A 27,048-nucleotide genomic window follows, 5' to 3' on the forward strand; every position below is an offset into this window, starting at 1 on the left:
GAAATTCGATAATGTGGAAACCGCTGTGAGCATGGTTCGAGTCCTCGGTAGGGCCGTTGTTTAGTTACAAAATTAGACCACAGCCACCTTCGGAGAAAAGATGCAAAATGGAATCCATTTGCGTTGACGTTTGACGTCGTTGCGTCCAACAGTTAAAAGCCAGTTATTGCTTTTATTGAAATTTTTATAGAAAAATGTATAATAATGATTCGAATATTCGATATATGTGAAATAAAAAAGTAAATAAAAAATATGTTTATAAAAAATATAAAAAAAAGTGATTGAAAAAAATAATAATTCAAAATGGCCTTTACAAAAAAATGTTTTACAATGAAATATTCTTGTTACCAAATTTATCTATGTCTTCGAATGTTCTGTTTTTTAAGAAGATAGACCTTTGAAAGTTATTTAAAATTCAATCTTGGAATTGTTTTGGGTTTTGATTATCAATATCAATATCAATTAGAAGGAAATAAAATCATAAGTGATAATAGTAGATTATTTTGTTTTAAACAGAACGCACAACCGCTTAATCACAATGATAAAGTACTCTTAACTAAATAAATACCACAACATTGATCTTTACTCCGGGGGATGAAGCAGCATGTTTGGAGTCATCGTCCCATTTTTGATTGGAACATAGCCTGTTAGCCGCCTCAAATTAGCCCTTTTCTTTTTAAACAAATCACACATGGAATGGATACTAGGCCAGAACCTTAATAACCTCTGAGTGGCGAGGAGCAAGGATGCTTCCACTTCTAAAACTCTACAAACGCTTGGTTAGTGTTTAAGTGGATGTTTTCCTCTCACAAAGAGGTTTGTGTGTTCGAATCTCACTGTTGACGTGAAAACTGTGTTGATGGACAATTCGTAAGAACTCGTGAAAGCGATTTATAATTTCGAAAACATGCTGTGACCCTCAGTGATACTCGTAATCGAATGTAGCCGAACTTTTTGGTAAAAAATAAATAAATAAGTGGATGTTTTCCCCATACCCAATCCACTTGAATAGGGTGGTTATATCTTTTCCAAAATTTTAGTAATAAAAAAAAATCTTACATCATTCACTTTAGAAGATTTTACGGTCCATTTTGAATATCATATTGTTGAGTTAAAATTCCATTTTCAATAACTACTTTTGCGTTAAAAATCGTCGTTACAGGGTGAAAAAGAGTGTTTACAACTGTTAGCTTATAGTAACAATTTTAAACATTAATTGACGGTACAGTTTCCTGCCTACTGGGGATCACGAAATTTTGCTCAGTTCGGTACTGATGAGTATATATGTTTGGCATTGGAGCTTGCTAAGCTCCAAACCGGAACAGATAAAATGAAGGCAAACGATAAACAGGACATCCAAAGCAACAAGAATAGAGAGAAGAATCCCAAATCCAGAAGGACGCGGCATTCACCAACACTATCGACCAGCCAACTCACGACACAAAGAAAGAACCGATGGAATCAGCAGATGGGCACACAAAGACAAAGGGGTTGTTGGGCAAAACCGAGGGGAAGACGTTAGCGCTTATGCAGGTTTGATGCAATCCAAGAAGTCAGAGTACACCTCACCGCGTCAACTGTCCACATCTACTCAGTGTTCACTTTTCCAGCTGGTACAGTACAGACGACAAAACATACACGTACTAGTTGAAAATTTCCAACCGTAGGAACAAGCTGATTGATATTTCTACATTAGTTCCACGCGGCGAATTTGTCAACCTTTGACCTCGTCTGCTTAAAATAAGTATCCTAAATAATAAAAAGGGATCATTTCAGAAACCTCTCTTGAGGTTCTCTAACAATTTTGAGAAGCTCCCCTTAGATTTCAAAAATTACACTCACCTCCCTTGCTTTCACTATTTATGCTTCAAAATAGGCCTAATAGGCTACCAATTCCTTCAAATATCCTAAACTACTCTTTTGTCAAATAGATAAAAAGGAAAAATAAGAAGAGCTTTGTTGATTGCCTTTCTTCCAACACCAAAGCCAACAAATTCTTTCTGTCAAAAATAAAAGTTTGGAAAAAATAATTCAACTATGATGATTGTCTTCTTCCAAGCAACGCCACCACAAAAGCCAAGCAAACACCCCAATCTAAATCAAAATAAATTCTAATAATTCTAGCACTTAAAACATTACAACCTAATTTATACTAGTAACCCCAACCCCCTACACTTACTACACAAGTCAATTAAATTTGTCATTTAGTGCTAAATTGGATAAAACTTGGTCTCAAATTTTATCCAAAACTAACACTTTATCAACAATCAATAACATAGCTCTTTCATCTTTCTCTTTTTGCAGCCTCCTTTATATATATTTTTTTCAACCACCCATTTCTAAAGCCCATCCATCTCTCAAATTCTTGACTTTTGACATCACTAAATTTTATCACCCATAATCAATCAACATTGGATAAAATAAGTAGGCATAGAAAAATCAAACCCATTACACTTAGAATTAGAAGGATAAAAAATGATGAATCTAATCATATTTGCAAAAAAAGAGATGAGATTAAAGATAAAAAAAGAAGAAGAAGAAGGGAAGGGGGGAATAAATACGGGCAAGAGATGATAGATAGAATTTGGTCTTGAATTGGAGGAGAAATATTAGGTAGAGAGAAATGAGTGGTAGGAATTTAGCAAAACAGGAAATGGAAGAGAGAGAGAGAGAGAGAGAATAAGTCAATTTTGATTTTTCTTGGAATTTCTGAAATTTTCCAAAAAAAAAATGTCATTAAGTATCCTATATAAGGGTAGTAGAGTACTTTTGCAACAATAGGAGTGGTATGTGTAATTTCAAAATATTAAGGGGAGCTTTGTGAAATTGTTAGAAACCTTAGGGAGGTTTCTGACATTATCCCTAATAAAAAAAAAAAAGTCTTGAAGCAGAGTAAAACAATACTTGTGCAACTTACAATACTATTCTCTAATTTTCTCGAGCAATTAGGAGTATTGACTTAGTACACGCAATTGCGTGAGAAAGAGACTCAAAACGGTAAAACCCCACATTTGCTACTGCTTCGAAAAGGTCAGCCAAGTGATCACAGCATTTCAATTGCATTAGTCACACGATTTTCAGCAATTATTCGAGCTTATTTGTAAACTAGTGGGAATATCCGCGCTACGCACGCTGTTAATATTATTTAAAAAAAATAAAAATAAAAAGGTGAGCAAATAACGGTGAAAAAATTGTAGCAACAAAATTAAAATGTAATATCTGTTTAATAATAGCTTGAAATATGATAGAATGTGTATATAATTCAAAAATCGTTTTTTTCTGAAGATGTACGAAATTAAGAACATACGAAATTAGTGTATTTTTTTACATATTTTATGAATAGTACTATAAAAAAAAATGTATATTAAGAAATTCTACCTTCCTTTGTAATTATCTGAGATAAGAAGCATCAAAACCAAATACGAATCGTACATGTTTGTCTTGTAGATTAAGATGCATGTTACCACTAGAATCTTTGATTTGTATGTTAACATTGTACCTGTTTGACAAATAAAATATTATATACAATACAGAAAAATGTATTGAAATTAAATATACATGAAATTAATTACCCAATAACAGTGTCAACCACGTTATTACAATGCATACATACTGTATTTGAAAAATGACCTTCACATAGTTGTCCACAATTTTTGCATAGCTCGTAGAACATATTTTCTATGTTAATGCTCTAAATGTAAGCAAGTATTCGAAAATATTTAACCTAATAAGAATGAAAGAAAATATAGGTTATGATTATAAATTAAAAAAATTCGTTCAGTAATTAATTAAAATTGAGTAAGCCTACCGTAGGCACGATTGTATATTCAGATATCCATATTCTCTTTGAATTTGCTATCAACAGTACTTGTGGTGTTGTGAAATTGCTTGATCTTAGCCACGTAACTAACTTGCGGGCACATGTATTATTTTCAAACCTGCAATTTTTTGAAACATGTCAATAAGAGTACGAAACAATATTAATAGTTTGGTATTGTGTTACTGAGAAACTCACCAACTGCGTATGTATCGAGCAAAATCTAAATTGTGATTGATATATAATTTGCTAGCTCCAATTGTACAAATGATGGTCCTGCATAATATGGTTATGTTCGCTCAAAAGCTATTCAAATTATATAGAATATAACTAAAAGCAATTGATTTACCTCTGAAATTTCGTACGCAAATATCACATACTATTAAAATATTATTTTTTGTGGCAGACTGATATAACCGTTTACCATCATCATTTGCAAATTTATCCCACAATATGAATCGAGTTACTGTCAAACCGTGTTAACAAAATTTTGATAATTCCCTAAAAATAAAAAGTTTTAAAAATGTCGAGATTTGTTAACTAACCTTTTGTCAACCAATAGTATCTCCCGACCAATTTTGTTATTAGTAGATATCTGATAGTATGGACCAACAGATATAACTAAACCAATTACATCTGTAATAAATAAAAAATTTTAATTAATAGCAATTGATTTGCAGAAATATAATAAAAATGATATTAATTGTGAGGACGTACCTATCAATTGCAGATCGTTATCCATGTAATGTTCTATATGTCTCAATTTGACCAAATTGAACTTGAAACGGGGGATGGTTGCACAATCATCTAAAATCTTTACTATTTTTGTATCATTCTCAAATGACAACTGGAACTGCTGTGGTGCAATCCGGTACTTGGCATCTGCTGGGATTACATGTATATTCTGAAACAAAATTGGTGGGACATGATAAGTCACTTAGCTCTCTGCTAAAAACCCCATCTGCAATACATATAGATATAGATTTTATAAAGATATTACTTGTCAACTGTAAGAAAAATACAGTGATTTGCTCTGTACTTGGAGGTAGTTAGCTAAGCTTAGTTGATCAATATAGACAATAATTAATGGGTTTGTTTGGATAGAGTATTATTTGAAATATTATTTAGAATAATAAATGTAGTACTTTTTATGATGTGATGTATGCGAGATAAAAAGGTAATTGAGAATATAAAGAGGTGGGTTGAAAAATGTGTTTATGATTTAAGTGAAATATTATTTGAGATATTTGTTCTATCCAAAAATTATAATCAGTAACATGAATTAAAAGAAATGTCAAACAATGGGTTACGGATTGAACTAGACATTCTTTTGTGTACGAGTCAAAGCAAACTCCCATCATGATAAGGAGGAAAGTTGCTATACTTTTCCTCCCTTTCCTTATTTAATTTTTACTTAGCAAGTTAAAAAATAAATAAAAAAAAACACCAAAGAAGTACAAATACAAAGGGAGGAAGACTGAAATCCCGTGAATGTCTTCAATCCCCAACTCAAAGGACCAAATCTTTTGATATTGCATGGAAATGGGATTTTCGAATCAAAAGTAAAAAGAAAAAAAAAAAACGAACAAGACTTCAACTTCCAGCATTGACAAATTAGTAGTATTATGTGTCGTGGATTTCGTGCAGAATTAGATCATGCGATGACTCTCACGTTTTCTTCAAAGTTCAATGCCGCACCAAAGCCACCATTGCCAGCTTCCCTCCACCGCCAAATATTTTTGTTCCGTCTCCATCATCACTAGTAATAATACCTTCCTTACTTAGCTTACTAGTCTTGTACTACTAGCAGTTCATTAATGCTTGTTTCATAAGATGAAGACAACGTTATTTTCCAATTATACAGATAGCAATTGTCATAGCAATTCTCAATAATTCAAATGATCAAATGCTTCCTAAATGGGCTGCATTTTCACCTTCCTCTGCAACTTCTTCAGCTTCCACTTCCCCTTCTGATTCACCCCTGAAAGGTAATTCCAAGAGAAAGCTAATTAGGCAGCCTAAATTGAGGCACGTTGGGGATGATGAGCTTGGTGTGTGGCAAGTTAAGTCCTTGCCGGCCTCCCCGGAAAAGGGTTCTGGGTCCAGTTGGTTCAGGTCACGTCACCACTGGTCAAGATCTGCCGTGCCTCAGCCCCTGCCTCTTCCAGAATTGTCTTCCACTCGAAGAAGTAGTAGAAGTTGCGATAATTTGCCTTTACCAAGAGAAGGGCCAAGCTGCAGGGGGGAATTAGATCCCTCCTCAAGCCCTGCAATTACAGGGTGAGAGTCTTCCATTGCCTTTCTCCTCAAATTAGGAATTTTATCTGATTTTATGAAACTGATCAAATTGTAAATTAGTCGAGGCAGAAAATCTAATCTGTGAATTTATAGGAACTAGTCTCTAATAGGTACTTGCTTTTTCAGGCTCGAAAAGGGGAGTTGTTTCTACTAAAGTGGATGGGGGAAATATGAGAACTGGAGAAATCCCTAGATTGGCCAGTTATATGTGTGTTATACCAGAACAAAATAATCTAAAATGTCGGATGAAAAGCTGAAAAAAAGGTTACCAGTTTTCCAAGTTTGGACCTTTCTTTGATTTAAGTATCTTGCACATTTGGCAAAGGTAGTTGAGTGTTTGAAACTGTGATGTTTCTGTTATAACATCTACTTTGTACTTGTATGTCTGTGTGCGTTTGCATGTTTTTTGGGTTTAATGTAGAATAAGATTTTGTATCCTCTTAATATTAGTGGGATCAATGTTGAATTTAATTCTAGTTTCTGTATCCGTGATATATTGCAGCAATTCCTTTCAAGGAATATTGGGGAAAAGTAGTGATGATCTGGTCAGGAGATCTTCTAAATCTCCAACTTACCGTCGCAGGGGATTCTTCAATGGCCTTAATGTTGAGGGGGTTCGACGTGACTTTAGGGTTAATATTCCTGCAAGGAGTGCTCCCAGTAGTGGTTTTTCAAGTCCAGCTCTTAGCCCAAGATTCAGTACGGTGGATTTCCATTACCCATTTCGAGCTTCATCTGCTTTAGAAACTTCACCTCAGGACAGGGTCACTGGTTCTCCCCCACCATTGTTGCCCACAAAACTTCCATGTAGCCCTGATCATTCACCGGTTCGAAGCCCAACATCACAAAATCCTTGCATGAATGTCAGGAAAAACAATGGTGCTGCGTTGCATTCATATCATAAATCTCACTCAGAGACATGGCTCGATGGTAACAATGCCAATGTCCACCCATTGCCTCTTCCACCAGGAGTTTTAAGGCCATCGCAATCATCCCTAACCCATCAAAACGTGGACAAATCAGATGTATCACCAGTTATAGCACAATGGAAAAAAGGAAAACTCATAGGACGTGGTACATATGGAAGTGTTTATGTTGCAACGAACTGGTAGGTTGCCAAACTGATGTTTCTTCCTGTTTCTGCTGATACAGGAACATAAGATTTGGTTTTATTTTATGGCAGTAAAACTGGAGCTCTGTGCGCCATGAAAGAGGTTGATCTTGTTCCTGACGATTCTAAAGCTCAAGAATGCATAAAGCAGTTAGAGCAGGTAGTTTTTGTTTTACACAATTGTGTTACTGATGTTTTGTGCTTACTTTAAAAATGGAGAAAAGCTCTATAAATGTCAATCTCTTGGTGAGTTTGTTTCTCTGTAATATCAGTTTTGGCCATCAACTGATATTCTAAGAAAATCTTTCACCCTTTGTAGTCAGTTTATGTGGTTTGACATTTATGTGGATTTAAGATGTACTGCTTTTAGATTTGTTTTCTGTTAGTATTACCGTCTTATCTATTTTCCCTGCTGCAATTGCAATGACTTTGGAAGCTTGTTAACAGTGTGGAGAAACTTGAACTTCTTGACTGTAATGCAAGGTCTTAAAGATGATACTAGGGTCATATGCTACTCGAGCAGTACTACATCTCTAAATAGTGGAACTCTTAGTCTATCGTATTTGAAAAGCTGCAAATTCAGTAAAACGGACCAGAGAAGAGAACCATATGTTTAACTAATTGCATATATACATTGCTTTCTCTCTGTATTATTTATCAGGCAAAAATTAATTTTCAATGTGCTTTCTTTTGTTCAGGAGATCAAAGTTCTTCGTCAATTTAAGCATCCAAATATTGTACAGTATTATGGCAGTGGAACCGTAAGTAACTCTCTGCTTTGTACTAGTCTATTCAGCCATGTTTTCCCTTGGAGAAGTACAAGCACACTGAAGTGTTAAATGCTACTTTTGTGTAGATTGAAGATCGCTTTTGCATATATTTGGAGTATGTTCATCCAGGATCAATAAATAAGTATGTTCGTGACCACTGTGGAGCTATGACAGAGAGTATAGTTCGCAATTTTACTCGTCACATCGTCTCAGGATTGGCTTACTTACACAGTAAGAAGACAATACACAGGTAAACCACATTGTTTATGAGGTTGGTTGAGTACACTCCATTCTCATAATCTCTCTTAACCATATTATGGTTCGTGAAATATCTTCTTTAAATCTACTTTACAAAGAGAAAAGTATTATAAATTGAATTGCAGTTGGCAATAAAGTGTGAGGCATGTTTTGAACCTCTAATTGTTCAGAGAAAGAACATCTTTGAAAGGCCTGATTAATATATTGATGCTATATTAAATAGTTTCTTAAATGTTGATGATTTGTGGTTCTCCTACATAGGGACATTAAAGGGGCAAATTTGCTAGTAGATGCAAATGGAGTTGTCAAGCTTGCAGACTTCGGTTTGGCAAAACATGTGAGTTCCTCAAGTTTTTACTACAAGTTTAATCTTGTTAAATACATTTTGAACTCCATGCATTAGAATTTTGCAAATTGGGTGAAGCTTTCTGTCTCGCTTTTATTCATGAGTTCAACACTTTCAGCAGTTATTGTTGCCTATGTACGCCTTCTCATAATCTGAGATTCTACAAGACAGCGCACTGCATAGCGTAGAAAACTCTCTCACTGGGTTAACAACTTTTCTAATCTGGATAATAAGTGTCTAAATAGAAGCAACTCCTCCATTTTCCACATATAACTAACTAGAATAGCTTAGAAAAATTTAGGAAGTGGACATTTCCTTTTTGATGTGATTTTGAGACAACAGTCTGACTCGTTTCACCAATTAATTCATTTGAAATGTACGGAATTTACTGCTAAGAGAATCAGTATTTTGTTCTTTCTTCCTTTGCTCAAATTTTGCGTGGTAAGATTATTGTCTATTCAGCTTACAGGACATGCCACTGATCTTTCTTTGAAAGGAAGTCCTCATTGGATGGCTCCAGAGGTACAAATTACATGCAGCACTCATTTATCATTACCAAGCTGATTGTAGCTGCTTAAACTCCAATGCTTTTCCTTCTTTTATAGGTCTTGCAGGCTGCTATGCGAAAAGATACCAATTCAGAGCTTGCCTATGGGGTTGATATATGGAGCTTGGGTTGTACAGTAATTGAAATGTTAACAGCAAAACCTCCATGGAGTGAATTTAATGGGGTAGGCTTATGACTCAGCTTTAGCTAGTGCTTTTCTGGAGAAAATTTTCTTTCTTGATTTATAAAACTTGATCCTGGCAAGGAAACTGTTGAGTCCTCATGATCTCTAAAATTAGTTAGTGACAAACCAAAAAAAAATCAAGTGCGAAAATATCTCTGTTTTAGTTGCCATTGTTTAGTTCATAGACTCGGAAAGTATTTTAATTGTTAACAAATAACACTCCCAGCTTATCATTTTCTGAGTACACGCCTAGAATTATATCAAGCTGGTTAGTCTATTAGGGGAGATCGACGAAATAATTGAGTAACCATCAGTGTTTTTATCTCCTTTCAGCATTAGATTGTTCCAAAGAGCGATTCCTGACAAGTCATGTCATTGTACTTAATATTAGGTGCAAGCTATGTTCAATGTGTTGAACAGATCGCCACATATACCTGAGACCTTATCTCCAGAAGGGAAGGATTTCCTTCAACGGTGCTTTCAGCGTCGGCCTGAAGATCGGCCATCAGCTGCTGTGTTGCTTGGGCATGCTTTCTTAAGAAATTCATGTGATCAAAATGTAGCAAGCTGCTTGGAAGAATTTTCTGGAGTGACATTATCTGTAATGTTCTCATCCTTTCCCTTTATAAAACTTTGATTAGTCCTACCACACTTCTTCTAGTATATAGTCTGTGCAATTGCTGTCGAGCTTGAAACTATTACGTTATGTTTCATAAATGCATTTGTTTTCCTAAATTGTAATGTACACGAGTTGGTACTAATTCATGGTCTGTTACAGGATAAGCCACAAAGCCCAAAAGATTCCATAGAGCGTACCAAGAATTTGATGTCAGATCTGCCAAGCCTATCTGTTAAGAATAGGGAAGTGCCCCACAACAGGTAATATTTTCCTTCTACCCACCCCACTGCTGTTTGGTGGTTGAATTTGCTGAAATACTAGGGAACAGTGGGCAAATGTATTACGACCGGCTTAGTAACTGGAGAACTCGTCTATTGTTCCAGCGAATGCCTGCAATCTTCTCCTCAAGTCTCAGATTTTGGATTCGCTTCCCGTCAGTCTCCTTGTTCAACCCTTGATGTCTCTTCACCGGAGCTCAACACTACTTCACGAAATATTAGCCCTCCTAACATTTGCAACAGTTTACCAGTGGGTACGGGGATTAATAAGAGGCCTTTTGACAACATTTATGTTTTTGGGTTCTCTGTCGATCGTAAAAAAGTTACAAAACAGTGTTTTGGAAAACATGAAGGAGGGAAAACCCCACGCTGGCAGGTTTGAGACAATGGCTAAGAAAGGAAATAGAAATTTCATGCAAGGCCTTAGGGTAGCTAGCCTTGCACAGGAGTTGGCAAGTAGCTGGGTCAAGTTAAAAGCATAAGGGGCATTCGTGCAGCAGAATTTCAGTGTCCACAAGGCATGATGTAGTCTCCAATAGTTCAATCATGGATGACTTTATTAAGCTGAGCCACTTCTGAGTTCTGAATTGGAACTGTGGCCAGTCGCACCCTGCATAATGATACAGCCTCTGCAGAAGTTGTTGTATGACTTTCTAACAGAAGACTATCACTCCAAGCAAGTAGAGAGTGATGTATTCCATTATTGATGTTAGCATAGCAGCACTCAATTCAGTATAGTCTGTAAATATATGCTAAAAAGTTCAATGTTGTCTTGAATTCTTGTGGAAATTGTTCTTTATTTTCTCTCATTTTCCAATTTAGGGAACTCCATGATCCTTCTTTCTTCTTTTGTACTGCTTGCTTACATTTCGAAACTGACGAGGATACTTTCTGGTGCTCAGTTACCAAGCCACTCTTTATAGTCTATAGTTCTAGTTGTCCTCCAATCCTAGTTGCCATTGTAGCATCTATCCTGGAATTTGTCCGCCATGGATACACATCAGTCAAAAAAGGAATACAATGACGAGCAAAACAAGTTTTGCAGAACAATATGAATCCCACTTGACATCGTTTCAAGGAAAAGTTACTAATTTAAAAAAAAATTAGTAAGATATTTTGTTTAAATGAAAAACAAATTCCCAATTTGAATGCAAGATCACTTTTAACTTTTGAAAGTATAAACAAAAAAAAAAAAAAAGAAGCATAATAGGGTTATAGACTATCAACCCATAAAATACCAAGCAAATTAAAATCTAGTCGGACAATTTTCTTTTTTATATTTTCTTTCTTGAACTTATTGAGTATACAGGTACTCTGTTGATTTTTTTATTCAGGAAACATTATAGAAAAAAGAAATAGGAAGAATAGCAATTTATAAGTAATTTTCAGAAAATTTGTAAATGGTACGAGTTATTCTTCATAAACGGTGAAAAAATTTATTTTATAGAAAAAAATTACGAATATCCTTGATGTACGTATTAGCACTTGTATATGCACATACATCATAAATGAATATTTTTTAAAAGTGTAAGTGAGAGAGTTCGAATCCGAAACATCTCACTTATATTTCCTCTTTCTCGCATAGATGAACATTTGAATATACATATGTGTACATCTCTCAATTTTCAATGTGCATGCATTTATCAAAGTGTACATTTTTATTCATTAAGGTACACATTACAATTAAATAAATAATATGCCCCTTGTTACGAGAATAATTTAATCATTTAACAGTAAACTTATGATCGTTTTTAATCCATGATTAGAAACCAGACCCCGTTCAAAAATTTCTCAAAAATTACACCATACTTCTGAATTTCATTTCTCCTTAATTCCTTTTACCAAAATTTTCCAATTATTTATTCCAGTACTAAGTGCAATCAAATTGTTCAATATAAAAACCAAAAACCAAAAAGAAAATTCCAGCATACGCATGAATTTCAATTTTTCCTTTTGTCTTTTACCAAAATTTTCCAATTATTTGTTCACTATCAAGTGCGGTCAAGTTGTTCAATATAAAAGCAAAAAACAAAAAATTTTTTTTGAGATGAAAAAGGTTAAAATTAAACTGACGACTATTTGGGCAATTTGCCCCGCCATTTCATTTATTTCTTCCTTGCCCTTTCCGGCCATTACCTCCAACTCCGGCCCCTCTTCGAAAAAAAACATCCTTTCTGCCCTTGCATCATTATTATTCGACAGCCCAGCAGCCCACAAAGCAGGACAGATTATCCTAAAATCAGCCCTTTTTGTTTTTCTTGCAGCATTTTCGTCTAGTCAGGAAGACGGGTATGTAAAATTCTTCTCCAAAATGGGAAGAAGAAACTCCGCCATTCCTCGCTTTTGTTGGTATTATAGCTGATAGATAGATTGATTTAATTGATCGAACCAGAATGGAAGTTCCAGCAAGTTTAATCAGTAAAGTTCACAGTTCTTTCTCTGATGGCTTACATTTTGCAGCCCCGTTGCCTTCTTTAAGTACTAGTGAAATTGAATTGGTATGTTCAACTATTTCTTCCTAAATTTTTTTCTTTTTTAAACATGGTTTATGAAGTGACCACAAGTTTTTGTAGAGTTGAAGTTTTGAATGTTGCCTTTTTCCATTTGGTTTTAGGTGAAAGGAGCGTTGCATATATGCCAAGGTTTCTCAAGTGATTTGTTTTATTGGGACCATATTGGGCAGTCTTTTCGAGTTAAAACTGGGATTTATGTATCCCATCTCACGCGGACGAGTCTTTACGGCATTCTTGATCAGTTCACCTATGCCGCTACTTGTTTAAAACTGGTGGAAATCCTTGTGAATAAGATTCACAAATCAGCTCGATCACCTCCACCTACTTTGCGAGCATTTGCTTGCTCTGTTTCTGCCTGGCTTAAAGTATGTTTTTTTATACTATGTTAAAAGTTACTGCCTTTTGTTTTTTTTTCATGCTTATGATTGCTGGTTTCAAGACAAATGTTTCAATACCTGTTTGTTTGCTTCTGATTCTTTGGGTGTAGAAATTGCGAGATGTTGCTTTGAGAGAGGAAGAAAACATAAGTACCGGTGATGGTAAAATGATTGCAACCCTCTTGGGACTGTCGAGCTCTTTATCAAGGTGTGAATACCACTGAGAGATTTTGTTGGATTAAGGAAATACATGGTTTCCCTAGTTGGTTGTCTTCGAGCAAATAAACCTCTCATCTCAAGAATCTTCCGTCTTCGTTGAAAAGATCACAGTTTCATCACGTCTCTTGCAAATTTAATTAGCAAAAACACCTGGTTTTTATATTGTTGTAGGACTTGATTCTTGCTTTCTTACTTTTCCCTTCCATACTTTACTCTGTTGAGAGCACTGCAGTTGTTTTTGCTTTGTGGAACTTCTGTGTGGCCAGTGTTTTGTACTATACGTACTTCTGTCAACTAGATAGAAGCACAACTAGATGGACACACTTTTTATATTGCCCTTTGTTGTCTAGTGCATTGATATTAGCAGCTTGGTTCTCTTTCTGGAGATTTCATTTTGTAATAGCTCCTGATTGTGTTTGTCTTTTGTAGTCTGTGCTCAGGAGCTGAGTATCTGTTGCAAATTGTGCATGAAGCTGTTCCAGGAGCCTATTTTGAACCCAATTCTTATATAGCAGCAGCAGATGTTGCTGTTTACATTCTTAATCAGCTATACAGAAAACTTGATGAAGTTTGTCTTGTGCAAGGGGGTGAGGTTGTGAAGCTATGTTGGTCGTGTCAAAGAGTTTCTGTACCCAGTTTCTGTGCATGCCTTGATTAAGCTTTGCTGATCCAAATAATGCTCTTTCAGGAGGATGCTTATCGGATGTTACTTTACATATTTACTGGGAGTCTACTGCCTTATGTTGAGGGTCTTGATTCTTGGCTTTTTGAAGGGACTCTCGATGACCCTTTTGAGGAGGTAATACTTCATGAAAGTTGTATTGCGTATCTCTTGGTTGGAGCATGCTGTTGCGAAAATGGTCAAGTTATGATACTTGTTTGGTGCTTGTTTTTCACAATTAATGACTCAATACTCAAAACTTGATTTGCCTATTGTATTGTGACCTTCTTTGAATCAGTTTGAACTGTATTCAATTTTGTGATAAGGATAAATGAGCAGTCAAAGAGTCAGCAAATCTGTGTAGGTAGCCCTGCAACATTTCTCTTGGGCAAAACATGACTTTCATCATTTCTTTATAAAGCAGGCATTTTGACTCAGTCTCCACTGTATACTTGTGTATTTGGTCATAATCTGCCTTTTTTGATCATTCTGTTTTTGCCAGATGTTCTTTTATGCTAACAAAGGAATTGCAATTGATGAGACTGAGTTTTGGGAGAAGAGCTATCTGCTAAGGACAGCAAAAATTAAAAACCTGGAGATCGGTTCCTCATCTGATGTTTTACTAAAAGACAAAAAAGATATTACTGGAAGAGAGTCGATTTCTACGAGAGAAAAAGAGGGGGGGGAGATAGAACATCATGTTTGTCCTTTGTTCATTAAGGACATGGGTAAGGCAATTGTTTCTGCTGGGAAGTCCTTGCAGCTTATACGACATGCACCTTTGCCATCACTTTCAGATGTACCTGGCGATAACCATGAGATTAGGCGGTGTATAGCTGGTTTGACTTTATCAGAGGTCTTTTGCGTGTCATTGGCGGCACTGATTGGTCATAGTGATCACATATCTGAATATGTTTGGCATGATAATTTGATTGTTTCTTCATTTGAATCTCCTGTGGGAAAGGAGAAAGAAGAGAGAAATGGCGAGATTTTACCATTTATATCATCAGATAAGGTCTGGTATAAAATCTTGGCCAATGTATTGGGGCAGAAAAGAGAGATTGTTTCAGAATCTACACATATAGATACTGATGTCTTTAGCTTACAGAAAGAAAAACTAGTTCCTGATGGAGTTGATGATGTTCCTTGTGTTGGAACATATTGTCCTCAAAATCCTGCTATAACTGTTTGTCAGAGATTTCTTTACGGGAATAAGGATGCTCAGAGTGCATTAAGTTTGTCTAGAAATTTGTATCTTCCTCCTTTAGATGATAAGGAATTAAGAAAGGCTGTATTTTACAAAAATAGTGGATCTTGTTCTGAGGAAAAAAGCACAGATTTTACTTTTGGCTTTTGGTTTGATGAATCTGAATATGTTCGTAGACAGGAAGAAACAAAAATGTTAGAGATGCTATTTCCATTTATGACTTTGCTTCCATCTTTTCAGGTATAGCTATTTTGTTATTACTATGTTTGTCACAGTAGTTTTTAGAACATTTGAAATCTGAGCAATTCTTTCTGTGGCGGAACAGGAGGACCTTCACATTTCAGAGTTTTTGCCATTTGAGAAAAATAGTACCCTTCCATCAAGAATTCTAAGTTGGATGCAGAGTGCTGAACCAAAGGTTACCCCACTTCCTGTTGTTATTCTACAGGAATGCCTTATTGCCTACATCAAGAAACAGGTGGACTGCACAATTATTTTTGGTTTTCGGTGTCTTATTTGTTGCCTACATTCTTAAGGCTGAATTATATTTAGAAGTTATTTTCATTAATCTACAGGCAGATTATATTGGTAGGATTATATTATCAAAGCTACTATATGACTGGAGATTGCTGGATGAGCTAGAAGTATTACGCGCCATATATTTGTTAGGTTCAGGTATTCTAGGATATTTGTCAAGCGGATACTTCTAGCAATCTTGGGTGTTATCAGAAAATACCATTCATTCATTGAAAGTTTGAAACCTTTTTATTACAGGGGATCTTCTGCAACATTTTTTGGTAGTGATTTTTAACAAGTTAGATAAAGGAGAATCGTTAGATGATGATTTTGAGTTGAACACCATATTGCAGGTGCACATGCTGAACCTTTAACCATATTTGTACTATTGTGCTGTACTATCCTGATTTTACATTTCTTCCTTCCCATGAATGATCTATATTTGTCATGCTATAATGTTCATTGGAAGCCTGTTCTCTTTTTCTAAATGAGGGAAACTGGTTAGTTGTCTCTTTTTTTGTTGGTGCATTTTTCTTCAAATTATCTTCACAGGTAGGTGTTTTAATACTACTTAACCGATAATGGGACTAGCAAGTGACCGTGTTTGCTTGGTGAGGGTGAATATACATTTAGTGCCTCAATAATGACAATGCTTATGTTTACTTCAGGAATCTATTAGAAACTCTGCTGATGGCTCACTTCTGAGCACACCTGATTCATTGGTTGTGTCCATCACAAAAAACTCTGATTTAAGTGAGGATGAACAACATGGTGCATCTATCCAAATCTCAACTCCTCGCAAAAGTCGACTACAGACCATGGGAATTGATGTCCTTCAGTCACTAAATTTTACATACAAGGTAGGCAGTATGATTTATATGCATGCTTCTGCTTTCAAGAGGTGCCTGCTGTTTGCGAGCTGTCAAGCACTTCTACTTCATTTACCTTGAATAATACCTTGTTGATGAACATCTTAAGTGCACATGTTTCTTGAATATACAGGTCTCCTGGCCACTTGAACTTCTAGCTAATGTAGAGGCACTAAAGAAGTATAACCAGGTACCTAATTGGCTTCATATGGACAAATTGTAATTAGTCTTGCACGGTAATTCTTCTGAACATATGGTACAGGTTATGATTTTCCTGTTAAAGGTCAAGCGTGCAAAATTTGTTCTTGATAAGGCTCGGAGGTGGATGTGGAAGGTTCCTGATTTTTTACTCTCTTTTGCTTTCATCATGTTGCAGCAGTGAAATTTTGTATTGCTAAACAAAAATTTCATGGCTTATGAAGGGTATTCTTTAGATCACTGATTCGATACTTTGCCTCTCTCAGGATAGAAGCACTGCTACAACTACTCGCAAACGCCATTGGTTATTGGAGCAAAAATTACTGCATTTTGTCAATGCCTTTCACCAGTATGTGATGGACAGGGTAATGTATTTTACCGCCTTGCTTAGTACGTTAACAACTTTTAGGGTTTGGTTCTTGTATTACTTGCATATAAAGATGGACAGGGCTTTCATATTTGTAGGTGGTTATGTGATAGAGGGTTCTTAGACTAATTTTTTTTCAAATAAATTAGAACAAGCTAATCTAAACTTGCTTGCCTCTTTTGCGTGTATAAAATTTAACTACCAAAGATATATTCTCTAAGAAGATTCACTTGAATTTTGGATGATCTTCATTCAAATTAAATTGTGTAAATGCAGCTAGGTTTATTTGGCAATACAAGTACGCTACATGCAAGGTTGAGAGTATCAGTGCATATCTTCTTTGAAGAGAAATTTTGGTTTCTTGCACTTCTTACACGAAGGCTGTGTGCAGGTATATCACAGTGCATGGCGTGAACTCTGTGAAGGTGTTGCAGCAGCTAGGTCTTTGGATGAAGTCATTGAAGTGCATGAATCCTATCTTTTGTCAATTCAGAGACAGTGCTTTGTTGTTCCTGACAAGCTGGTCCATAACTGCCTCCAATAACTTTGCTTTTGCCTACCCTTATTTTCCCTTTCTATTGGACGTTTTGTTAAGAAACTAATAAGATAAATTGTGTTAACATTTTTTATGATTATTGTTTCATTACTAGTGGGCATTGATAGCCAGCCGAATCAACAATATCCTTGGACTTGCTTTGGACTTCTACTCCATACAGCAGACTCTAAGCAGTGGTGGAGCAGTGTCTGCCATAAAGACAAGATGCGAAATGGAAGTAGATCGGATAGAGAGACAGTTCGATGAATGCATAGCTTTCCTTCTCAGGGTATTCCTTCTCTATCCTTTTGTTGGTTTTGATGCATATGCTAAGAAAATTTATGTCCATGCGCTAGTGGATTGAAGTGTAAATCCACTGTTGTGTAGTAGCATGGATAATGGAAAAACTGCGGTTAATCTTGGTTATAGTTTTGATATTCTCCAGCTTAGGAGAAAAGGATTTCATCATCTTTATCACTATGTTGCAGATTCTATCTTTCAAGCTGAACGTGGGGCAGTTTCCTCATTTGGCAGATTTGGTTACGAGAATTAATTACAATTATTTCTACATGTCTGATAGTGGAAGCCTGATGACAACTTCGGGCTCGGATGTTATTACTTCAAGATAGGGTCGTCCAAGTCAAGATGGACTGTGTTATTGCTCTGTGTGGTATAAAATCAACAGAAAAACAAAAAATTGATGTCTTTCAGCATGGTGTGATAGTTGAATGAGGAATTTAGGTGTGGCTAATTTCTTGATCTCTGCATCCTGATAAGCTCCTAATGCAGAAGCTGCAAGTTGATAAATTGAAGTTGGGTTGCTTTGCTTACCGCATCTTGAAGCGCTTGAGATTGGAGGATCATGTATTTAAGACAGCACGCATACTTTGTTTGAAGGAAGATAGCAGGTATACTTGTTTGATAGATTTTTAATGTCGTAGATTGGCTTCCCTAGTTGATTGAACAAATATTTATCATCGTTTCAGGACTTCTGCATTCTCCTACTGCTGATGATATTACTATTAGAGATGAAAATATCATTTGTTTAGCCGGTTGGTTGTTGTGATTACAATTTATATGCTGTCATACGTGTGATGTTTTGTAAGTGCAGCGTGGCAGTCAATTTACAGATTGGTTTTAACAATAATTTTTCCACAATTATATCAATGCATGTTGCAATTTTGTTGGCTATAGATTTGAGCGTGGCATTACCAGTTTGCTGTGTTTTATATTGAAAATAAGAGATGATTTGAAATTTTTATGAGGTAACTGCACCCCATATGGATTCTTAAAGCATGTGGATTTCACTGGCTGCAATCACAGCTTAACTGATAAAGGCCCTTTATCATCTGCAAGGTTGAACGATTCCTTTGAGATAGACTGTTGGTATTTTTGTGCTTAATCGTTCTTAGACTGGAGTGGCATATGAGGAAGCTGAGGTTATACCATCGGCGGAACAGAAAATGGTTAACAGCAGAAACACATTCACCAGCGACTGGAGTAAAAACAAGACAATGTCATCATTATCATGCCAAGTTCAACTCGAAGCTGGAAACCCTACCCCCCAAAACTAATATTCTTGTCGAGAGAGTTGACAGGATCAGTCCTGAAGTAGAGGATTCAATACAGCTCCATAAAGCCAAGTGAATTCCAGAACAAAAGAAAAATAATCAACATACCTGGTTAACAAAGTCCACGTTCTTGGCTTGGGCTTTATAAACTCTCTCAACGAGTCTTTGATACGATGGTTTTAGAGGGTATTGTTTGTCTGCCCACAGTCCATTCGCCAGACAGATAACAGGACCACCACCATGATTGCCATTGGTGGTGTTGTGATCATCAGTTGATGATGATGCAATGCTCGTCAAGTTTTTTAACTTTGAATTGACATGATCAAGGTTGTTGCATTCAAGAAACTTGGACATCTGGTACAAGGTCAATCCAGTCGATCCTGCAGCAATCATGCTGAGTACAGCATTGAATGATAGCGGGGATATCACCATATTCTTCCTGCAACCATCTTCGATCTCGTTGATCAGAAGATGGCCCGTCATCTTGGCACAAAAATCCATTGTTATTATTTTTTTCAACTGACTCACAGTTTCCGAATCCACGAATGGAATCAACTTACAACTTCGGCTTTGGACTTGGAACTTGCTTCACCTCTTCAACCGATGTATTACTGAAAAGAAACAAGACTAAACAATATAGAAACTAGTACTACTAATTAGCAAATAACATGTACTAATAAAAGACTTGATTTAATTTCCACACTGGGGGATGGGGGGGTTTTGAATGTTGCATCTAACTTGTGTGATGGAAACCTGACTATTTTGGCATTGGTCAAGTCAAAATTATGACTTTGTTACATAGACATGAAGGTAAGGAAGAGGAAACATGGCGGACAAAAAATAAAAATTGAATAATTTAGAGCACCAGAACAGAAGTGGTCAGGTAAACGTTTTTTTTTCTTCTTCTTCTTTTTGGGGGATTGGAAAAACTGAAAAGTAAACACTGTTGTACTAGATGATTCTACTGATACAAAACCCAATTTTATGTGGGGCGAAGAAAATTGATCCTTTATTTCCATTTTGGATTCGAGGAACTCAATCTTAAGTTTATGGGGGTTGCAAGAGCCAATCTAGAAATCAGTTCATAGATCAAAGATAATTTCTACCTACTTCAAAAAGTAAAAGGTCCTACAAATAAAATTTGAATTATGCTAAAAAAGAAAAAAAAAAACCTACTATGCTAAATCCTCTTCCACCGAAAGAACTGATCACTTCAGTAAAGGATTCAGTACAGCTCCAGTGAACAGCACTGACCTAGACTCCTCTTCCCTTATCATGAACATGAAAGGATGGTCAGCCACAAATCTTGTGGGTTCATAATATCTTGAACAACCGCATGCCATATCAAAAATGCTGACGGCTGCAGCCTCTGTGCCAACCTCATCTACCTCTATAAAAGCTTTCTGAACTATTTCAGAGACGAAGAACGGTTCATTCTTGGTGTCTACCAACCCGGTAAGCTCTCTGCAATCCTCCATGAATGGTAAACAAAGTCCCATATCTTTCATGGTTTGTGGCCCTTCAGCAGTGCGGTATGCAAATTTGAACTTTGGAATCCTGAAGATGTCATATGTCCTGTGGATGAGCTGAAAATGTTGGCTAAAAAATCCAGGATCAGAAGTAGCCGTTTCCAGTAGTTTTTGCAAACCGTCTATCTCGTTGGGAAGAAAAATGAAGAAGGAGAATGCTTTTCTATCCTGCTTTCCTCTTTGATATGGGATTTTAACAACCTCAAAGCCATCGTATGATCCCTGAGTATATGTATTGCAACCAGTCATGAAGGGTGCTGAAATTTTATCTCCATTTAAAAGGTAAAAGTCTAAGTTCTTGGTAGACTTTGCATTAAATTTCTCCTCCCAACAACCTTTGAAGTACAGCGCATTTCCCAGAATGAGTTTGGTATCTGGAGTGACATTGCAAGGCTGGAGAACGTCTGTCACGAGCCCTTTTGTTGCTGACTTAGCCCATTCATTAGCTTCTTCAACAACTCTGTCGACCTATTAAAAAATAAAATAAAATTAACTGCAGCATTCAACAAGATCAGTGGAATCATCAATATTACCTATATATGCTGTTTGCATGTCTGTAAATATATATTATCAAACGAACTTCCAATGAACTCTGACATTCCCTCTCAAAATAACAATGACAAGTGTGGTAATTTCATGATATAACTAGCATTTACCCATTCAGGAACTTTAATAAACTCTCTTTCCTGGGGATCACTCGATGAACTTAATTTATAAGTTGTCAAAAGACGGTCAATTTACCTAATGGAAAGATGGGGTTCCTTAATTTTCATTTTTGTGTCGTGGTTTCATCTTTGTACTTCACGCTTCAAAATCTCCCATTGGCAACCATTATATGTGTGAAGTTGTTTATTCAACAATTTTAACATGTTTATCTACGAATCACATAAACAATTTTAATGCCATTGGAGAAACTCAACATAATATTTAAGAAACCAAGAAATAAGAAGGAATAAGCCCGGCAAAGCAAGAAAGAAACTATATTTCGGAGTGGTTAGTGAATTTTGTTACTCAAGCTTTTTGGCTGCTATTAACTCTCGCAGCAAACATGAGCTTTTCTTCCCTTCAAGTAGACAAACAAACACAAAAGCGAAAAATTTTCTAACTCTGACACCGAGACACAGTAAACTTTACATCCTACAATCAACATAATCTGGCAGACAACAATTCCAATCCTAACGCTACTACTAATCATTGAGTTTGGTTTAATAAGTCCAACAATCATAATCATGTAAAAATTCATAGCATGCACTACTAGTGATTAATTGAATACGATACATGTACTAAAGAGATGAGATAGAACAGGTACCTCATTCCTTAAATCCACTGTTTTGGCTTGAACTTTATAGACGCTTTCAACAAGTTCCTGGTAGGAAGCCTTGAGAGGATACTGTTTATCCACCCAAAGTCCATTCACGAGACATATAACGGGACCTCCGTTGCTGTGTTTCGCGTCATCTGTTGGTGATGCAATACTCATCAATTCCAAAAATTTTGAATTGATATCGTCGTAACTTTTGCAACCTAGAAACTTGGTCATCTGGCTAAAGGTTAGGCCAGTTGATCCTGCAGCAATCATGTTTAGAATGGCACTGAACGACAGGGGAGATACCACCAGATTCTCCTTGAAACCCTTATCAAAGCCCTTCTCGATCTCCTGCTTGATCTTGTTGAGAAGGTGAAGTCCACTCATCTGTGTACAGAAATCCATCTTATTGCCTTATGTTCTTATTGGAAAAGCAGTTTCAGTAGGATGAGAAATACGGCAAATCTTAGTGCTTTGTATAGGGTTTTAAAGAGGCTGATGGCGGTAAAAGATTTCCTATTACCGGGAAGGCAAGTAATGTCCTTATAAAGACTTTGTCTCCTATTTTTGTACGAGTGATGCAAAAACAGGAAATTGTTATATTATAAGGAATTCATCCAATTGGCCCGTGGAAAAGTAAAGTTAATCATGAAAAGGTGTAAATAAAAGAAATGATAACAAAGTATAGCATTCGCATGGTAAGGAAATTGTTATACCGTTAGAGCAAGTTATTTCCTAATTAACACTTATTACTCTCCCATTTTCGTGTGAGTAATTCAAAAACAAGAAATTGTTATTGTTATATTATAAGGGGGTCATCTAATCATGCTTATGAAAAAGTAATCAAAGTTAATCAAGGAAAGCGTATAAAAACAAAAGACAATTGTTAAATTAAAAAATGGTAATAAAGTTTAAACATTCACATGACTAAAACATGCTTGGCACCCTGTTAGCAAAACCAAGATAAAACACATAGAACACTCAAGTGCCAGCACCAATTATACAAAATTTAAATTTGAAATTCAACTTTTGCACACATGTCATGAATCAAACGGTGATAGTGTATACATGTCAATGTATATAAGATTTACTCTTATTTAAATGTAATGGAATTGTAGAAGCAATTTACATATCTGCAATACTTATATATAGAGGTAATTGAGTATTAAAGTTAAAAATATAAAAGGGTTCCACGTAATGTAAAGAATTGTAGAAACACTTTCCATACCTGCAATAACTTTGTAAAGGTAATTAAGGTAAAAATTGCCTATAGTTGATGAGCTTTCATTAAAAGAAAAAATTAGGGTTTTTATTGTGCACTTGTTATTGCTATATTCATTGTTTGATACTCACATTCATTAACCTAACTACCCCGTTCAAGACACTTTCCTTGTCTGATTTCAACATTTTTTTTTCAAATTAACACTCAGACTAATATTCACACGTGGAGTTTTTTTTTTTTTTTTGTAATACCTATATTATCCTACTTTAGACTAGATTAGTACATCTGCACACTCAATTGAATTTTTCTTAACTGCATAGTTCTTGAATCCCTTTTGATCGATGAGAACACCCGTTCGAGAAACCAAAAAACAGCAAAGTCTTTCACTGTCCATACAAATGCCCTGCTATACCATTACTAATGTTCTCTTCTGCTTCGAAAAGCACTTTTTTTTTTTTTTTTAAAACACCAGCTTGATTGTTACGAGTGCTGGAAAAACTGTCTAGAATATTTGAACGTAATCAATTTTTCTGGAAAAAGTTGTATGCGAATCCAACACTTCAAACTATGCTGAAGAAAATTAGGCCGTAATTAAGCCTTTGAAATTCTTTTGGCTTATATATGTCCAATATATTCTGAGAATTTGTATGCCTGACAAAAAATGCAAGTTGCATCAACAAAACCACATAGACTTGGTTTCCATAGGTGCCTTTTGTGCATATTCGTGTTTGCATATGTTTTGTATGTGCACAAGTAGAAATAAGAAGGAACTTGAAACAAGCTGTTGGAAGACAGATCTTAATCAAAATGGCCCTTCTTTTGCAAAGATAAAACAAACCTTCTAATTGATTCGCTTGTCCAGTACCGCAAGTACCACCCTCACCTTGATCACCCTCAATTATTATTATTACACCATCTATCAGTAATTGACGGAGATCATTCATTCCTGCAGGAGAGGATTCAACACGGTTCCACTAAACAGCACCGACCCAGATTTCTCTTCCCTAATTACCATGAAGAGAAAAGGATGGTCAGCCACAAATTCATATGCTGGAGGAGGCTCATAATTCAAACAAAAACCCACGTCTTCTTCTTCTGTTTCATTTTCATATATAGCTAGGTAACAGCAGCAGCCTTCCTTCCCCCTTCATCTCCCTCTATAACTGCTTTCTGGATTATTTTCGAAACAAAGAAAGGACTACCCCTGGTGTCTATCATCTCTGTCAGCTCCCCCATATTGGACAGGGTTTCCGGCGCTCTAGCGGTATCATATGTGAATTGCAACCTTGGAATCCAGAAGACATCGTAAGTCCAGCTCTCTAGCTTAAAATGCTGCCTGAAGAATCCATCCAGGCTGGGCGGAGGCCTTGTGTAATAGTTTCGGCAATCCATCTCTCTCTTTGGGGAGAAAGATAAACATGGACAATATATTGCCATCTTTTCCCTTCTTGTACGGGATTTTGACCAGTTCAAAACTGTCATAGGATTGATGACTATAATCCCATAGGAAGCAGAGAGCATTGGCTTCTTTTGAACACTCTTCAACAACAAAATCAGTGAGCAAATGATTACAAAATCTCACCATGCACATGTAAACAGATATAAGCCAAATGATCCTCTATTTGGGATGTCCCTGACATATAATGGTTGGATGTTAGTTAGATAATTATGAGATTTCTGTTCAACTATCAAGTACTCCAATATTTTCCTTGGCATTTCGAATTTGTGTTGACAAATTTCTCTCTAGCAATCCCGACCTCCCAAAAAAAAAAAAAAAGTTCTAAAGAGTCATTATATGCAAAACATGATGGAGTGTAATTGGATAGCAAAATTTTTTTTCAAATATTATTTTACGTGCATCACAAATGCAATTCTTAATTAACTTTTTATCTTCCTAACAAATTTATTTATTTTGTATAGAGCAAATTATCCGGTTGACCACTAAACTTTTACGATCGTTGAGTTTTGGTCACTCAACTATTAAAAGTCTGGTTTTGACCACTAAAATGTATAAAGTTAAGACACGAGGCCATTCTGTTAGATTTAGCCGTTAAGTTCTCAGATCTGTCTGTTCGCACGATTTTCAAGACAAAAGAAAGGGTCAATATGGGAAGTTGAAAATAGCACTTGCACCTCTTGAAAAACAAAAAGCTTAGGAGGGTACTCTGAGCTTCCTCTCGAACAAACTGAAGTTCCCATCCTCACAATGGATCCAACAGCTGGCCTTCATTTGACATTGAAATTGAAGAAGTAGTTGACCCAAAGGACGAGCTACTCTCTAATACCAACGATTCCGGCACAGCCCCACTGATTTCCTTAGCCTCAGCACCATTATTACTCATGCTTTCAGCTGGATTCTCCAAGGCTGCATTACAATCCGATCTACCCAAAATATCCAAACCCATTAGTCCCTGACCCAAACCAGCAGCATCAGCAGACTGACCCCTCTAAACAATCTTCGTGTTATTCAGAGCATCAGAAAACCACGAGTCAACTTTCGGATCAAGAAGCGCTGAACTCGGAGACTCTGGCTTTATGGGGAAGAGAAATAATCTGATGCAGGATGGTGTAGGGGATGTAACGGCGGAGATGCAGTCGTGCTCTTCCAGCATATTCTGGAGGTCGTGATCAGTGGTGACGGAGATGAGTGAATCGAGGTCCTCGTTTGGGAGCTGGACTTCAGATGAAACGGGCGGTTGCCGAAGAGGGTCCGGGAGAGGTGGGTGGTGAGGGCATAAATGGATGAGCAGTCCATGAACAAATTCGCCGATCTTGCTCTTTTTTTTTTGTTCCTTAATAATTAAATTTGGGCTAGCATAGATAGTAGATTGAAAGACTGGATATCTCACTATTATCGATCGTCCCTCTTCTTCCTTTTTTTTTTGTTTTTGGTTTTTGGGGTGCCGGTGGTTCATCTGCACTCCCTGTGTAGGTTATGGTTGAAAACTAGGTGGTGATAATGACTCAGCAGCCGACCCTGTGACACATCGCTATTGCCCAATTCTATTGAAATTAATTCAATTAGAAGACCAATCCATTGCCTTTCACTGCTTTGTTGTTGTCGTTGTAGCAACTACTACTAAATTATCCCTAACAAAGTGATGCGGTATGGTGCCTGGACTAAATTATTCCTAAATTGACCCTTTCTTTTGTCTTGAAAATCGTGCGAACAGACAGATCAGAGAACTTAACGGCTAAATCTAACAGAATGGCCTCGTGTCTTAACTTTATACATTTTAGTGGCCAAAACCAGACTTTTAATAGTTGAGTGACCAAAATTCAACGATCGTAAAAGTTTAGTGGCCAATCGGATAATTTGCTCTTTTGTATATATCATTACATCACAAAAAGTATTACAATAATTATGAAAAATAATATATTTCAAAGAGCCTTAGTATTTATCAGTTCCAACCTCAAATGTGTTTTTCTTTGTCATCTTGTCGTATTCTATACTAGATCATTTTGCACTCTGGAATTAATGCAACAAACTTGGTAAATTTAAAACACTTTGGTCGATTCTTTTTTTTTTTTTTTTTTGTTATCAGAGTAGGCCTAAGCCCGTTACTACATGAAGATATACCTACAAAGTCTTATATTGGATCACATGTGCGAAGCCTTCAGACAATTGTATTGATCCAAAAGTTACGGGAAATAAAAATATGCCATCAAGCAAGTCATTAGAGAGGCCAGTCCAATACATTTTTACTGGGCTTGGGCCTCTTGATTGAAA

General features: G+C 36.3%; 3 protein-coding genes across 7 annotated transcripts; 2 read left to right on the forward strand and 1 right to left on the reverse strand.

The window, feature by feature from the left end:
• The first annotated feature begins 5,435 nt into the window (after nt 1-5,435).
• On the forward strand, nt 5,436-11,068 carry LOC113749947 (mitogen-activated protein kinase kinase kinase 5-like). Of its 2 annotated transcripts, XM_027293837.1 has the most exons (12): nt 5,436-5,579; nt 5,682-6,097; nt 6,618-7,223; nt 7,299-7,386; nt 7,925-7,987; nt 8,083-8,246; nt 8,516-8,591; nt 9,063-9,122; nt 9,206-9,331; nt 9,723-9,932; nt 10,110-10,210; nt 10,334-11,068. In XM_027293837.1, exons 2-12 carry the CDS (start codon nt 5,724-5,726, stop codon nt 10,608-10,610), a joined length of 2,145 nt encoding a protein of 714 aa, XP_027149638.1. In that variant the 5' UTR covers nt 5,436-5,579; nt 5,682-5,723; the 3' UTR covers nt 10,611-11,068. The 2 variants fall into 2 exon arrangements, with proteins under 2 accessions (XP_027149638.1, XP_027149637.1); XM_027293836.1 differs by having other exon boundaries at nt 5,436-6,097.
• Nucleotides 11,069-12,370: 1,302 nt separating this feature from the next.
• LOC113749758 (gamma-tubulin complex component 5) lies at nt 12,371-18,883 on the forward strand. 4 transcript variants are annotated; one of them, XR_003464579.1, is made up of 17 exons: nt 12,371-12,726; nt 12,843-13,106; nt 13,229-13,326; nt 13,767-13,929; nt 14,026-14,136; nt 14,501-15,445; nt 15,531-15,683; nt 15,781-15,880; nt 15,980-16,074; nt 16,390-16,581; nt 16,724-16,780; nt 16,853-16,924; nt 17,055-17,153; nt 17,547-17,678; nt 17,806-17,979; nt 18,179-18,598; nt 18,677-18,883. XR_003464579.1 is itself a non-coding variant. In XM_027293594.1 (17 exons), exons 1-16 carry the CDS (start codon nt 12,622-12,624, stop codon nt 18,317-18,319), a joined length of 2,901 nt encoding a protein of 966 aa, XP_027149395.1. In that variant the 5' UTR covers nt 12,371-12,621; the 3' UTR covers nt 18,320-18,360; nt 18,480-18,883. The 4 variants fall into 4 exon arrangements, 3 of the variants coding, with proteins under 3 accessions (XP_027149395.1, XP_027149394.1, XP_027149396.1); XM_027293594.1 differs by having other exon boundaries at nt 18,179-18,360; nt 18,480-18,883; XM_027293593.1 differs by having other exon boundaries at nt 18,179-18,883.
• Nucleotides 18,884-20,469: 1,586 nt separating this feature from the next.
• On the reverse strand, nt 20,470-22,501 carry LOC113749230 (serpin-Z10-like). Its single transcript, XM_027292913.1, has 2 exons — nt 22,100-22,501; nt 20,470-21,258 (listed from the first exon to the last, which is right to left on the reverse strand). Exons 1-2 carry the CDS (start codon nt 22,499-22,501, stop codon nt 20,470-20,472), a joined length of 1,191 nt encoding a protein of 396 aa, XP_027148714.1.
• Nucleotides 22,502-27,048: the final 4,547 nt, after the last annotated feature.

This window comes from Coffea eugenioides, chromosome 10 (assembly GCF_003713205.1).
Source record: "Coffea eugenioides isolate CCC68of chromosome 10, Ceug_1.0, whole genome shotgun sequence".
NCBI lineage: Eukaryota > Viridiplantae > Streptophyta > Magnoliopsida > Gentianales > Rubiaceae > Coffea > Coffea eugenioides.